Here is a 13,959-nt window from a genome sequence, read left to right as displayed (position 1 = left end):
ATGAAAAGGTTAAACTTTACTCTGTGTTTCATTCTTCTCCATTTTGGTTTTGAGAGCCTGAAAGGTATATTGCTGTTGTCCTCCGTAAACTATGTGCTAAGTCCATGGAAGGACTATCAGTGGCACATACATCAAACTTAATCAACTCTGATGAAACTTCTTGTAACTTGGCCTTCGTTTCCTTCTTTACATTGCTTTTCTTCCACAGTTAAACCCAATTATTTCAGTTACATATTTCAGTCTCTATTTTTATCCATTCATTCAAAATTGCTTCAAACAGAGGTCAGTAGAAATAGGGCTGTCATTCTCTTTGTACTTCTTTCCCCACTTCTACTACCCAGCTCTGGAATTGTGGGCAAGTTTCTTTTTGACTGTGCCTCAGTTTCCTGCAAAGTGAGGATAATAATCATTCACCTGCCCAAAAGCAGGAAGCCGAACTTCATGAGATTCCTTTTGATACTTGAGATCTGGAGTTCTGGCGCTTCTTGCAAAAACTATCTTGTGTTCCTCTTGCCTTTTCACCCCAGTCCTATCTGTAATGGCCCTGTGTACTGACTTGTTAAAATAGTGAACATCCTCCCGTCCCGTTTCTCAGTGTTCCTTGGAGAGAAGGGGGTGGGGGAGAGCCAAGCATTTGAACCAAATTCTCACAACTACGCAGACCCTGTTCTTGCGAACCTTTGGAACCTGCTATTACTACCTGTTAACCAAAATACTCTCAGTAATGGCAATGATTTACTGCATTTGGTTTTCTGTCTTATGCAAAGGTTATTAAATTCTTAATTACTAAAACTGATTGATTTTTCAGTTCTTTATTACCAGCTTGAATGGTCAATGCGGCTAAAGAATTTAAGGCAGATTTAAGTAGTTTTCAATTTGAGTAATTTTTCTTGCTTTTGCTTTTCACAGGTAATGGTAACTCGGGATTTGAAGGACAGAGTCGCTATGTACCATCTTCTGGAATGTCCGCCAAGGAACTCTGTGAAAATGATGACCTAGCAACCAGTTTGGTTCTTGATCCCTATTTAGGTTTTCAAACACACAAAATGAATACTAGGTAATTTTCAGTCTTTATCCTGAATGGAACAGATGATGATGTTGAATTCAAGAACATAGATGGCTAATTTTACTTTTGCTCAAAATTTAAAATGACAGTAAAGGAAAGTTCTTTGCAGTGGAAGGGTTTTCTGTATGTGAGCCAAGAGAAGCAGAAAACAAGACTCCAGGAATCTTGTCAGTTCTAACTCTATGTTCTTATTTTACCTCAGAACATTTCTATCAACATAGAAAGCTGGAGGAGCATCCTCATGTTCTATTTTAAAAGTTGATGATGCCGGGCGTGATGGCTCACACCTGTAATCCCCACGCTTTGAGAGGCCGAGGTGGGTGGATCACCTGAGGTCAGGAGTTTGAGACCAGCCTGACCAACACGGTGAAACCCTGTCTCTACTAAAAGTACAAAAAAAATTAGCCGGGCATCGTGGTGCACACCTGTAATCCCAGCTACTTGGGAGGCTGAGGCAGGAGAATCACTTGAACCCGGGAGGCAGAGGTTGCAGTGAGCCGAGATCGTGCCATTGCACTCCAGCCTGGGCAACAAGAGTGAAACTCCATCTCAAAAAAAAAAAAAAAAAAAAAAAAAAAAAGATGACAGTTATCTTAGCAAAAAGAAAAATCTGACAAGCATCCTATAAAACCTTGAAAAGATATGATTGTTTCCAATTAAAGTAGAGTACGTCCCTTTTTTTCTTGATTTTATCGTAGACTTTTACACATTGTCTCTGTAGACATGGGAAATTTTGTCATCATGTTTAATCTTTGGGATTCAGCTAATCATTGTTAAGAGTGAATAGTTTTAAAGATATGTTTATATTCAGTATACAGGTAAGAAAGTGGATGTGTAAGTGAGTACCAAATGCTGTATATAAAAAACATTATTACATTAATCTTGAAATCTGTCATGTTTTAACAGCTGAAGTCTCTCTCTAATTCTCTTAAATATCATTTCTCCCTCAAAAAAGACCATTAGATCATTTCACAAATGTTTCTGCCACCAAACAGGTCAGAACTTTGCAACTTTACTTTATGCTTTATCTCTTAACTTCTATGGCAAAGGGTTTTTAGTGTGGTGGGAAAGCCTAACAGCAGAGATTTAGAAGGTAGAGCTAGTTTATCTCCATCATACTCGGACTGGGGTTATTATATAGCTCCAATTTCAGTGGCAACCCTGGGGGATCTTGATACCCAGGTAGATAGTCACTGATCAGTAGTTGGGAGAGGTAGAAATTGGTGAGTATAGGTAATTGGAGGAAAGTCTTGTGTCTTGTTTCTCCCCTTTTAATTTTATCCCTTGCTAGTTTAAGATACTCTATGCTTCACTTACCAATTATAGTCTAAGTCCAAAAGAAGTAATTCAGCTAAAAACGTGCTTTTGTTTTTTTCATAATTTTTCTTTTTTAGAGAGAGTCTCACTCTGTTGCCCAGGCTGGAGTGCAGTGGCATGATCTTGGCTCACTGCAACCTTCACCTTCCATGTTCAAGTGATTTTCCTGCCTCAACTTCCCAAGTAGCTGGGATTACAGGCTTGCGCCACTGCACCCAGCTAATTTTTGTATTTTTAGTGTAGACAAAGTTTCACCATGTTGACCAGGCTGGTCTCAAACTCCAGACCTCATGTGATCCGCCTGCCTTGGCCTCCCAAAGTGCTAGGATTATAGGCATGAGCCACTGTGCCTGGCCATAAAATTTTCTATCATATATCTTTACCTACTAAAATAAGTGTGAAATATTGGAAGTGGAGTTGGGAGACTATTTAAACAGTTCCCTGCCAAATGACTGCCATTAGATGCCCTGATTGAGTAAGATCCAGGCTAGCCGGGCGCGGTGGCTCAAGCCTGTAATCCCAGCACTTTGGGAGGCCGAGACGGGCGGATCACAAGGTCAGGAGATCAAGACCATCCTGGCTAACACGGTGAAACCCCGTCTCTACTAAAAAATACAAAAAACTAGCCAGGCGAGGTGGCGGGCGCCTGTAGTCCCAGCTATTCGGGAGGCTGAGGCAGGAGAATGGCGTAAACCCGGGAGGCGGAGCTTGCAGTGAGCCGAGATCCGGCCACTGCACTCCAGCCTGGGCCACAGAGCGAGACTCCATCTCAAAAAAAAAAAAAAAAAAAAAAGATCCAGGCTGAACGCAGTGACTCATGCCTATAATCTCAGCACTTTGGGAGGCCGAGCTGGGTGGAGCACCAGAGGTCAGGAGTTCGAGACCAGCCTGGCCAACATGGTGAAATCCGATAGCTGGGCATGGTGGTGCACGCCTGTAGTCCTGGCTACTCAGAAGGCTGAGGCAGGAGAATCGCATGAACCCAGGAGACAGGTTGCAGTGAGCCAAGATTACACCATTGCACTCCAGCCTGGGCAACAGAGTGAGACAGTCTCAAAAAAAAAGATACAGGGCTGGGCGCAGTGGCTCACACCTGTAATCCCAACACTTTGGGAGGCTGAGGCAGGTGGATCACCTGAACTCAGGAGTTCGAGCCCAGCCTGGCCAACATGCTGAAACCCCGTCTCTACTAAAAACACAAAATAGCTGCATGTGGCCGCATGCACCTGTAGTCCCAGCTACTCAGAAGACTGAAGCAGGAGAATCCCTTGAACCTGGGAGGTGGAAGTTGCAGTGAGCCGGGATCACACCACTGCACTCTAGCCTGGGCAACAGAGTGAGACTCCAGCTTTAAAAAAGAAAAAAAGACTAATTTTCATTATTTTAAGTCCATTTTGTTTTTTTTTTTTTTTTTGCCCATTGAACTTGAGACCAGTGCTCATTCTCCTCCTAGAAGATGCTGGTATTTGTCACCCTTAGCACCCCCAGTGTGTTTTTTTCTTTTCTTTTTTTTCTGAGTTAAGAAATGTGAATGTGTGAATGAATCACTCTGACACAATAGTTCAGTGGCATTCGGAAAGTCACCACAAAGGCCCAGAATCTTGACCTGGGGTCATTAAGAAAGTTATGTTGATTATGCCTTATTACCAAGATATGGAAGCATAGAAAACATTTTAGAAAGTGTTACATCGGAATTACAATGGTCCAGGCACAGTGGCTCACACTTGTAATCCCAGCACTTTGGGAGGCTGAGGTGGGCAGATCACCTGAGATCAGGAGTTCGAGACCAGCCTAACCAACATGGAGAAACCCCATCTCTACTAAAAATACAAAATTAGCCAGGTGTGGTGGCATGTGCCTGTAATCCCAGCTACTTGGGAGGCTGAGAGCAGGAGAATTGCTTGAACCTGGCAGGCGGAGGTTGCAGTGAGCCAAGATCATGCCACTGCACTCCAGCCTGGGCAACAAGAGTGAAACTCGGTCTCAAAAAAAAAAAAAAAATTACAATGAAAGTTTTAGTGGCTTATGACAGAAATTCATGTATGCTAAAATCCCCGTGCCGTATTCCAGAAGGCTGCCTGTTATTGGCATCTGCAATAGTATAAATACTCCAGTTTTCTGCTGCAGTGGCTCATGCCTATAATCCCAGCACTTTGGGAGGCCAAGGTGGGAGGATCACTTGAGCCCAGGAGCTCGAGGCTGCAATGAGCTGTATTCGCACCACTGCACTCCAGCCTGGGCCAAGAGTGAAACCTTATATCAAAAAAAACAAAAAAAAGGAAACACTCCAATTTTCTATAAAAGTCCTCCTATACCCTTGTTTCTCATAATTAGTTTACATGAGAGTCACCTGGGAGTTTGTTGAAATGCAGGTTCTGATTCAGTAGCTTTGGGGTGGGGCCTGAGATTCTGCATTTCTAACAAGCTTCCCGACTACACTTGGAATAGTTGGGTCCTAAACCATCTGGCCTCTCAGTTTCGTTGTGATGTGATAAGTTGCTAAAAGTATCTTAGTAGGAGTTTCCTAGGGCTCACATAAAACCATAAAACCGTGTAGTCGTAAATGTAAACTTCAGGATTACCACACAAATACTTTTAGAACTCAAGACATTACTATAACTGAGGACTCCTAAATTAAAATGCATCCAGTGCGTAAGATTTTTCCCCATAGAAATTGAAGCATCTAAAATTAAATCTGGTTAAACTTGCAGAAGAAATCATTTTTAAAATATTTTTTAGTGAAACATTTAATTATATAGTTCCTAAAATAACCTGTGGAAGTACAGACGGTTCTACTTCCCTGGTTAGGGCAGGCTGGGTTCGTAGCAATGCCAGCACTTCAGGCTGGTGTGGCAGTGCAGGGGCATCCTGTCCACTTCCCACCAGAGTGTTCGGTTTATATGTGTTTTTACACTCTTGTGTACACTGATATTTGGGAACAGAAACTTTATTAATGACCTTTACGTTAATCTTGGTGAAAGATACATGTTTTCATTTAACCTTAGTGAATTTACTTGAAAATAAAACTATCCCTTCTAGCTCTTCATCTTTTGAGCAAGAATTTACTAGAATGTGAATTTAGAAAATAAGGAAAACTGATAATGCTTTATTAGGGTAGTAAGTAGCTAATAAATACTTCTTAAGTTACTAGTTTATGGACTTCTCTTTCTTTGGGGTGCAAAAGAAGTGACGAGAAGATATTCTGCTCTTGGATTTTAATTTTCTAAGCTCTCTACCTATTCCTTGTATAGTGCGCTCTTTGTTCATGTTTATGCACCTGTGATTTGTCACTTTTTAGTTTCTCTTTTTTATTCTCTTTTGCCTTCCATTTACTTCTTTCAGTCTACCAACAGGAAGAATGTTTAGAAACAGTTGATGTTTAGGCCGGGTGTGTTGGCTCATGCCTGTAATTCCAGCACTTTGGAAGGCCGAGGCAGGTAGATCGTGAGGTCAGGTGTTTGAGACCAGTCTGACCAACATGGTGAAACCCCATTTCTACTAAAAATACAAAAATTATCCAGGCATGATGGTGTGCACCTGTAATCCCAGCTACTCAAGAGTTTGAGGCAGGAGAATAACTTGAACCTGGGAGGCGGAGGTTGCAGTGAGCTGAGATCACACCACTGTACTCCAGCCTGGGCAACAGAGTGAGACTCTTCCAAAAAAAGAAAAAGAAACAGTGGATGTTTAATGATTGGATAATTTTCAAAACTGGCTATATTTTGAGTACATAGGTTTTAATCTTAATATATCCTTATATTTACTAACAAGCAAGAGTTGTAGCGTGAATACTTAGAAATAGTACAAACAAAATGCTAATTTCAATTTATTGGGAGAAATTTGAACTTAATTGACTTTTGTCAATTATGAAACCTAAATTTTTCTTTTTAACAAGAAGAAAATAGTTGTTGTTTATACCTCTGATTTTTTTTTTTTTTGAGATGGAGTCTCGCTCTGTCGCCCAGGCTGAAGTGCAGTGGCCGGATCTCAGCTCACTGCAAGCTCTGCCTCCCGGGTTTAGGCCATTCTCCTGCCTCAGCCTCCCGAGTAGCTGGGACTACAGGCGCCCGCCACCACGCCCGGCTAGTTTTTTGTATTTTTTTTAGTAGAGACGGGGTTTCACTGTGTTAGCCAGGATGGTCTCGATCTCCTGACCTCGTGATCTGCCCGTCTCGGCCTCCCAAAGTGCTGGGATTACAGGCTTGAGCCACCACGCCCGGCCTATACCTCTGATTTTTAAATGGAGTAGGAGTGGGATATTGTTAAGAAAGGGATCAGTGCTTTCAGTAATGCCCCTTTTTTGAGGCTGAAGGAGACTCAGGCCAGCAGTGAGCTGAGCAGGAGACAGCATTTAAACATCAGCGGAGTCACCTCAGGACACTGAGTTTCTCTCTGGAACTTTTCTTCGTGTTTCTAATCAGAACGTCAGCCTGCACAGTCCTTACTCATCTTTCTACTGCTGTAACCATCTAATTTTTATTTTGCTTATATATGTATTTGATTATTCATATCCAATATTGGATATTAATGTATGAATCACTTTAAATATCACTTTAAAATTAAGTGCTTGACTAGAATCCGTAAAGAACGTTTTCAAAGCTTCTAACTTCATGGTAAGGTGTATTCTGTGGGAAGCAGAGAATTTCAGCAGCATGGCTTCTATCCCACCACGCCCACCCGTGGCATCTTAAAGTTCTTAAGTATCACAGAGTTTTAAAGATTTTTGCAACAACGAATATTGTAAGTCTGTTTAGAAATTACAAGTACAGATTATACAAATAGCTTTTTATTTTTGTTGTTTGTTTTTGCATTTATATAGCGCCTTTCCTTCGAGGAGCTCAAGGCATTTTTCAAAATCTGACAGTTTTTCTCACAACAACCCTGTGAGGTAGGTAGTGTGTGTTACAAACAATGAGATACTGACTAACCCATTCCAGCCTTTTAAAATGTTCTTTTATGTTGAGTAAGTTGAAGTGTCAGCATAAATTAGAGTTTTAGAACATTTTACAAACCTTTTAAAGTAGTTTGATAATGGTTGTATTTTTTAAAAAACCACTTGTACTTCATAACAGGGTGATTTTAAGAGAAACAAATCATTCATCAAAAGATCAGGAGTCACTCCATGTGATTAGCTGAGCACTGATTGCAGGACTCAGCCAGGTATGTTTTTGGTTCTTATTTATTTTCAGGTCAAGAAGGAATGAAGAGCTGCTCTGTGACTACTTGCTCAGCGTCTACAAACTGTCGATTTGCAGCTAAACTTTCTTCAGAGGGGGAAATGTGTTCACTATGTTGCCTCATGGTTTTATTTTATATCTTAAATATTTGAGCATTTTTCTCTCTTCCTCTCTCCTTCCCTGTCTCCCTTTTTTCTGTTCCCCTTCCTGTTCCCCACCCCTCCAGTCAGCTTTTGATTGTGCATGCTAATGAAGGGCACAGTAGCACAGCTAATACAGTCTACAACTTTTCTTCACTGCCACAGTGGGGAGACAGAAAAACCAAATAGCAAGAAAACCTGGGAAGTGAGTCTCTGGAAAGAGTGGGGAACAGGTGTGTGGGAGTGTGAATTCATATGTTTTTTTCCTGCCCCTTTAATAATAACCAATTGTAAATGACATTTTTATTTTTCTTATACCAGCCATTGATCAGAAGTGTAAGAAGAGAAAAAATAGATATATTTGGTTGATTTAAAGTAGCAAATTTTCTGTTAGGGGAGGGAGGATGGGGCATATTGATTTGGAAATGCCGAATACCTGTTTTTCTTGCCTCCCTTGCCACCCACCACCCACCCAAATACTAAATCTTAAAATTCACATTTGCATCCATCCTTTCCACTGTATTGTCAATATACAAGCTAGAACTCTCTCTGGCTGGGCCCAGTGCTGATGCTCAATGGCAAACGCAAGTTAAATCCTCTTCTAACCATGAAACAATGTGAGGAAGGCTTTCCTGAGCCAGGTCATGTAACAGGAACCAGAAAGGCCAGGGTATATCCCAGGTCTTCCCTTCATCAGCCCTAAGTCACTGGCCATCTACTGATCCTTGTTGGGCCTTATTTTCCTCATTTGTGGAACAAAAGGGTGATTCTAAATTATCTGGCCTTTAAGTGCCAGAGTAAAAGGATAGTTTTATGCAGTTTATGTGGGAGATTTAGAGTGATGGTAGTTAAGGAGAGAGGATATTTTTCTGTTCAATAATAGGAAAAAAAAAATTCCCCTAAGGTTCTCAGTGTGTTTGCACCGGCCCTAATAGGTGTAACAGTCTTAACTTCTATTTTCCACAGTATTTGTTATAATGGGATTTGATTTGGACTGTCAGCCAGCTGACTTTTACATACTTCTGTAGGATTATTGAAAACTGTCTCATCTCCTGCCTGTCTGCACCTATAACCATTTTCTTCCCCCTTTTCCTCACTGTCATTTCATGCCTATAGCAGCCAACTGTGACAGTAAGTTTTAACAGGTTTGGGACAGCAACTTACAGTTTCAGTGAAATAGAGGTTCTTGCTATGGGTAGCAAGGGATAGTTTCAGGGATTTTATTTATGTTTGAGGCAATAAAGTTAGGAAAGCGGAAACAGAAGTCAACGCAGGGAAGGTAGGCAGAATGCTACTAAATCAAGAGTTGACTATTTTGTGTTGGTTTCAGCATATAAATTGTTTGGCATTATGAATAAAAAGTAAACAAAACTAAAGGTACCTGAAGGCATTTTTAGATAGGAATGAACTTGTTTCAGGAAGCATAGAACACACGTAAAGCCTATTAAAAATAGCCAAGTTTCATTCCAGGTCTATAACTAATTTTTGTATAATGTTCCCATTGATCACTTTCACATTGAACGTGTAAAGATAGCTTGGCCCTTTCTGTCGTTTGTAGCCCTGTCATTTAACGGCATGGATAATTTATTGCATTTGCTTAAAGTGAACTATTGCTTTCCTGATTGCCACATAAAACATGGGTTATCTGTTTCCCACCATTTCATATTGCATATTGCTTGATGGGTCATGCCTTAGCTGGGAGCTTCTTTGTTGTCTTATCTGTCCTTCATATGCAAATAACCATGTAGTGTAGGATTGCAGCAAGAATGGTTTCAGTTGAATGTCTTGGAGATGGCATCTTGACACAATCAACTGTGATGGCTACAAGTAGTTTAATATGGATGTGTGGATGCTTTGCCAGTTCTGCAGCTCTTTATTTTCTTGGTGGTTCCCTGACACCATATGTTGACAGCCTAGTAAGACGTTCTGAATTTTTTAAAGGACTTGCATGTATCTGTCTGTAGAGGCTTGTATACCAGTTGATTGAAAATGGAAAATAGGGCCCCATTCATTCATTCAGTATTATCTTTAGGATATGTTTGAACTCTCAGATGGTTCTGCAAATAGTTTTGAGAATTCGGGATTACTGAATTTAAAACAAAACAAAACATGACTAGAGCCTGTAGCTAGTAAGCTCCTGGTAGGATCAGTATGCATTAATATACCTGAAGTCTTCCAATGATCCTCTCCAGTAAACAGTATTATAGCTGCTCAGGACCTCATGTCTTTCCTCTTCCTGATTCTGGTACTTCACTTTATTATTGCTAACTAGCTGACCCTGGTCAACTCTTTGGTTCCAGCTTTATTAAGATCTTCTTCTTGGACTTCCCCTCACTCTTCCTTCTTTTTGATTCTTCCCTGCCTGTAATGTGTTTTTCTTAAACCTTTCCCACGTACATTTTACACCCTAGTTATAATTTCCATACTTTTAGGTGCTATAGCAATGTAGTTTTTAGCATATTAACATGCATTTGCATATCGATGGCTTGCTTAATTGTTTGATGCGTATATATGTCTTTTAGTCCCAATTACATTTTCCATTCAAGAACAGTGGCCATGTCTTCTCTTGTGTTTTTCACCATAGCACATATATGCCACTGTATACACAACACAGCACCTAATAATCCTTGATGAAATATTGTGGCTTGAAATCTTACTGAAATACTATGAATGCATGTATGATAGCTTCTCTAGGAAAACAATTCTGCTGAATGCTTCCTTTGCTGGAGTTTGTGCTACATCTTACTTCTCAATTTTAGCATATTCAGGTTTATGAAATGTACAGTTTTAAATGTCAGAGTAAGACACATATTTTTTTGTCCTGAACCACTAATATTTTTTCTTAATGTATTTTATTTGAATGTCAATCTGTGATTCCTCTTTTCTGTTGGATGTTTTATTTTTGTTTCGTTTTGTTTTGTTTGAGACGGAGTCTCACTCTGTCACCAGGCTGAAGTGCAGTGGCGTGATCTTGGCTCACTCCAACCTTGCCTCTCGGGTTCAAGCAATTCCGCTGCCTCAGCCTCCTCCTGAGTAGCTAGGACTGCAGGCGTACGCCATCACGCCTGGCTAATTTTTTGCATTTTAGTAGAGACGGGGTTTCACCATGTTGGCCAGGATGGTCTTGATCTCCTGACCTCGTGATCTACCCGCGTTGGCATCCCAAAGAGCTGGGATTATAGGCGAGAGCCACCAACACCTGGCCATAATCCGAGGAGAATTAGCTTTATGAAAATAAAATAAAACTTTTTTTTTTAATAAAAATTTTGGTTGGGAGAATTAGCTTTATGAAATTGACATGAAAAGAAAATTTGAAATTAAGTGTGAGTAACTTTATAGTACATGTTTTACTGAAAACACAGCTTTAGAATGAGGGGTTCACAAATATTGTCTTGCTTGGACTATGACTGCATCGTGCATTAATATAGACCTAATGGTATAATATTCTGAAGACATCATTATGGCTGATTCTACAATAGAAGTATTTTCAATTCTCCCCCAGCAGGCCAGACACAGTGGCTCACACTTGTAATCCCAGCACTTTGGGAGGCCGAGGTGGGCAGATGACTTGAGGTCAGGAGTTCAAGACCAGCCTAGCCAACATGGTCTCTACTAAAAATACAAAAATTAGCTGGGCATGGTGGCACACGCCTGTAATCCCAGCTACATGGGAGGCTGAGGCAAGAGAGTCGCTTGAACACGGGAGGCAGAGGTTGCAGTGAGCCAGGATCACACCACTGCCCTCCACTCCAGCCTGGGCCACAGAGTGAGACTCCGTCTCAAATAAAAAAAAAAAAAAAAAAAAAAAAACAAAACTCCACCGCATCAGTTTTCCTACATTACCAGTATAGCAGTTTCACCACTAGAGTTATACTGCTTGTACTCGTTTTGTTCTCTGAATGCCGTCATCAAAGGTGACTTTGACATGGGTGGTTAGAACATCAAGGTGTGTTTCAAAGCCTGTTGGAATACTTAGTTTGGGGTGTTTTTCTAACTGTGTACATAAACAGTGTTTTTGTGTGTGGCATGGTTTTGTTTACATCATCATACTTCTGAAATTCATTGCCTGGCACTCTTCCAGCTTGATTTTGCATGTTTTAAAAAGATTCTTGTCATTCTAACTCTAAATTAGGTGTGCTGTATTTTAGAGCTTTGATTTTATATCTCCCTAAGTTGACAACTAGTGTAAGTCTGAATCAGACAGCTTTTGTTTGAATCATCTGCTCACCTCACAGTTAATGAGATAACAGTGAAATAAAAATATTAAAATAACAGATTGAAAAAAGAGAAGTTGCATATCCAGGTGATCAGTATTACTTGAATAGTAGTAGTCAAGACTATTGTTTGTTGTTCTCTTCTCTTAGATCTTTGCTCTGATAACCATGGCTGTTTTTAGGGTATTAGCTCTTTCTCAAGGTCTCTTAAGATGGATCAGTGGTGCAAGGATTGTGGCAGGTAACCCATTCATTACTTTGATTTCTTTCAGATTTCGGCCTATTAAAGGAAGGCAGGAAGAACTAAAGGAAGTAATTGAACGTTTTAAGAAAGATGAACACTTGGAGAAAGCCTTCAAATGTTTGACTTCAGGCGAATGGGCACGGCACTATTTTCTCAACAAGAATAAAATGCAGGAGAAGTTATTCAAAGAACATGTAAGTTTATTAAGACTGATGCTGTTAACCTATTTGGGTAAGAATAGTGAAGTAAATTAAAACCCTAAATGTTAGTTAATACTGAAATTTTAAATTTATTTTTCATAAAACTAATCAGTCTGAAGATCTTGTAACACATAGTCATTTAAATGACAGTCCAAAGAAAAAACTGGGCCAGGCTCAGTGGCTCATGCTTGTAATCCCAGCACTTTGGTAGGCTAAGGCAGGGAGTATTGCTTAAGGCTAGGACTTCGAGACCAGCCTGGGCAACATAGCAAGACTCCATCTCTAAAAAAATAAGAATAAAAAAATTAGCCAGGCATGGTAGTGTGCACCTTTGGAGTTTGTAGTTCCAGCTACTCAGGAGGCAGAGCCAGAAGGATTGCTTGTGCCCAGGAGTTAGAGGCTGCACTGAGCTATGATCTTGCCACTGTGCTCCAGCCCTGGGAGACAGAGCAAGACCCTGTCTCTAAAACCAAAAAAGGAGAGAAAACTTTGTCATGTTGAGGTGAAATTCATTGTGAGCCTTAAGGGAAACAAGCCGTTAGGTTCTCATATAGAGAGAGTACCCTTAACCCAAAAATTTGAAATGCTCCAAAATCTGAAACTTTCTGAATGCTGACATGACACTCAAAGGAAATGCTCATGGGAGGATTTTGAATTTTTTGGTTAGAGGTGTTCAGCTAGTTACTGTAGTGCAAATATTGCAAAATCAGAAAAATTGTGACATTCAAAACTCTTGAGTAACAATAAAGTTTGTTACTTAATGATCTTACTTTTTTTGTTTATTTTATTGTTTTTTAGAGGCAGAGTCTTGCTCTGTCACCCAGTCTGGAGTGCAGTGGCCTGATTATGGCTCACTGTAGCTTCCATCTCAGTCTCAAGTGATCCTTCCTCTCAGCCTCCCAAGTAGCTGGCACTAAAGGTACATGCCACCATGCTTGGCTAATGTTTTTTTCGTAGAGAAATAGTCTCGCTATTTTGCCCAGGCTAGATGTTACATTTTTTTCATCATTGCGGGTGGTTTGCTTTTATAATTCTAAGAAAGTCTAGCAGGGTATACCATTTAAAATCATTATCAATTTTTTTTTTTTCTGTTTTAGGTATTTATTTATTTGCGAATGTTTGCAACTGACAGTGGATTTGAAATATTGCCATGTAATAGATACTCATCAGAACAAAATGGAGCCAAAATAGTTGCAACAAAAGAGTGGTAACTATTCTACTAGTATAAACCTTTAATTTAATTTAAAGTTCTCTTCTAAATTATTGTAGAAGTGCTAAGAAATTCATGGTAAGGAATGAAGCCAGAGTTTAGCCTGAGGTAGCCAATGCAGTGCCGTTGCCTTGGCCCATCAGCTGGAGTCAGAATCAGGAAATCAGAAGTCTCAGTTGAACCAGATCCCATCTCTAGGCCAAATTGCTTTTCATTTTCTCTTTATTGACTGTGGATGCCTGTTCAGTGATGTGATTGCTGAAGGGCTGTGGACACCATTATTAGATAACCTGGCTTCCACAGTCAGTCTTCTGCTGGCCTAGAAGAAAGGTTGGGCCTAAAGTCTTAATGATCCTAGTTTTATGGGTGGAAACCTCCCTAAAGCACTAGT

General features: G+C 40.3%; 1 protein-coding gene across 9 annotated transcripts in view; it reads left to right on the top strand.

Annotated features, from left to right (window-relative positions):
* KMT5B (lysine methyltransferase 5B) overlaps positions 1–13,959 on the top strand; it is a 59,351-nt gene that overhangs the window by 26,258 nt on the left and 19,134 nt on the right. For 6 of the 9 annotated variants that reach the window (XM_023186488.3, XM_023186491.3, XM_023186487.2 and 3 more), the window contains 4 exons: positions 910–1,057; positions 7,203–7,271; positions 12,187–12,352; positions 13,456–13,565. In XM_023186488.3, the coding sequence (XP_023042256.2) occupies positions 910–1,057; positions 7,203–7,271; positions 12,187–12,352; positions 13,456–13,565 (493 nt within the window). Of the gene's footprint in view, positions 1–909; positions 1,058–7,202; positions 7,934–12,186; positions 12,353–13,455; positions 13,566–13,959 lie in introns of those variants that run through there. The other 3 variants (XM_031936666.1, XM_023186495.2, XM_023186490.2) reach the window with 3 other exon arrangements.

Source organism: Piliocolobus tephrosceles, chromosome 13 (genome assembly GCF_002776525.5).
Source record: "Piliocolobus tephrosceles isolate RC106 chromosome 13, ASM277652v3, whole genome shotgun sequence".
NCBI lineage: Eukaryota > Metazoa > Chordata > Mammalia > Primates > Cercopithecidae > Piliocolobus > Piliocolobus tephrosceles.
Note: the sequence above shows the minus strand (reverse complement) of the source record. Positions and strands in the feature narration are given on the sequence as shown.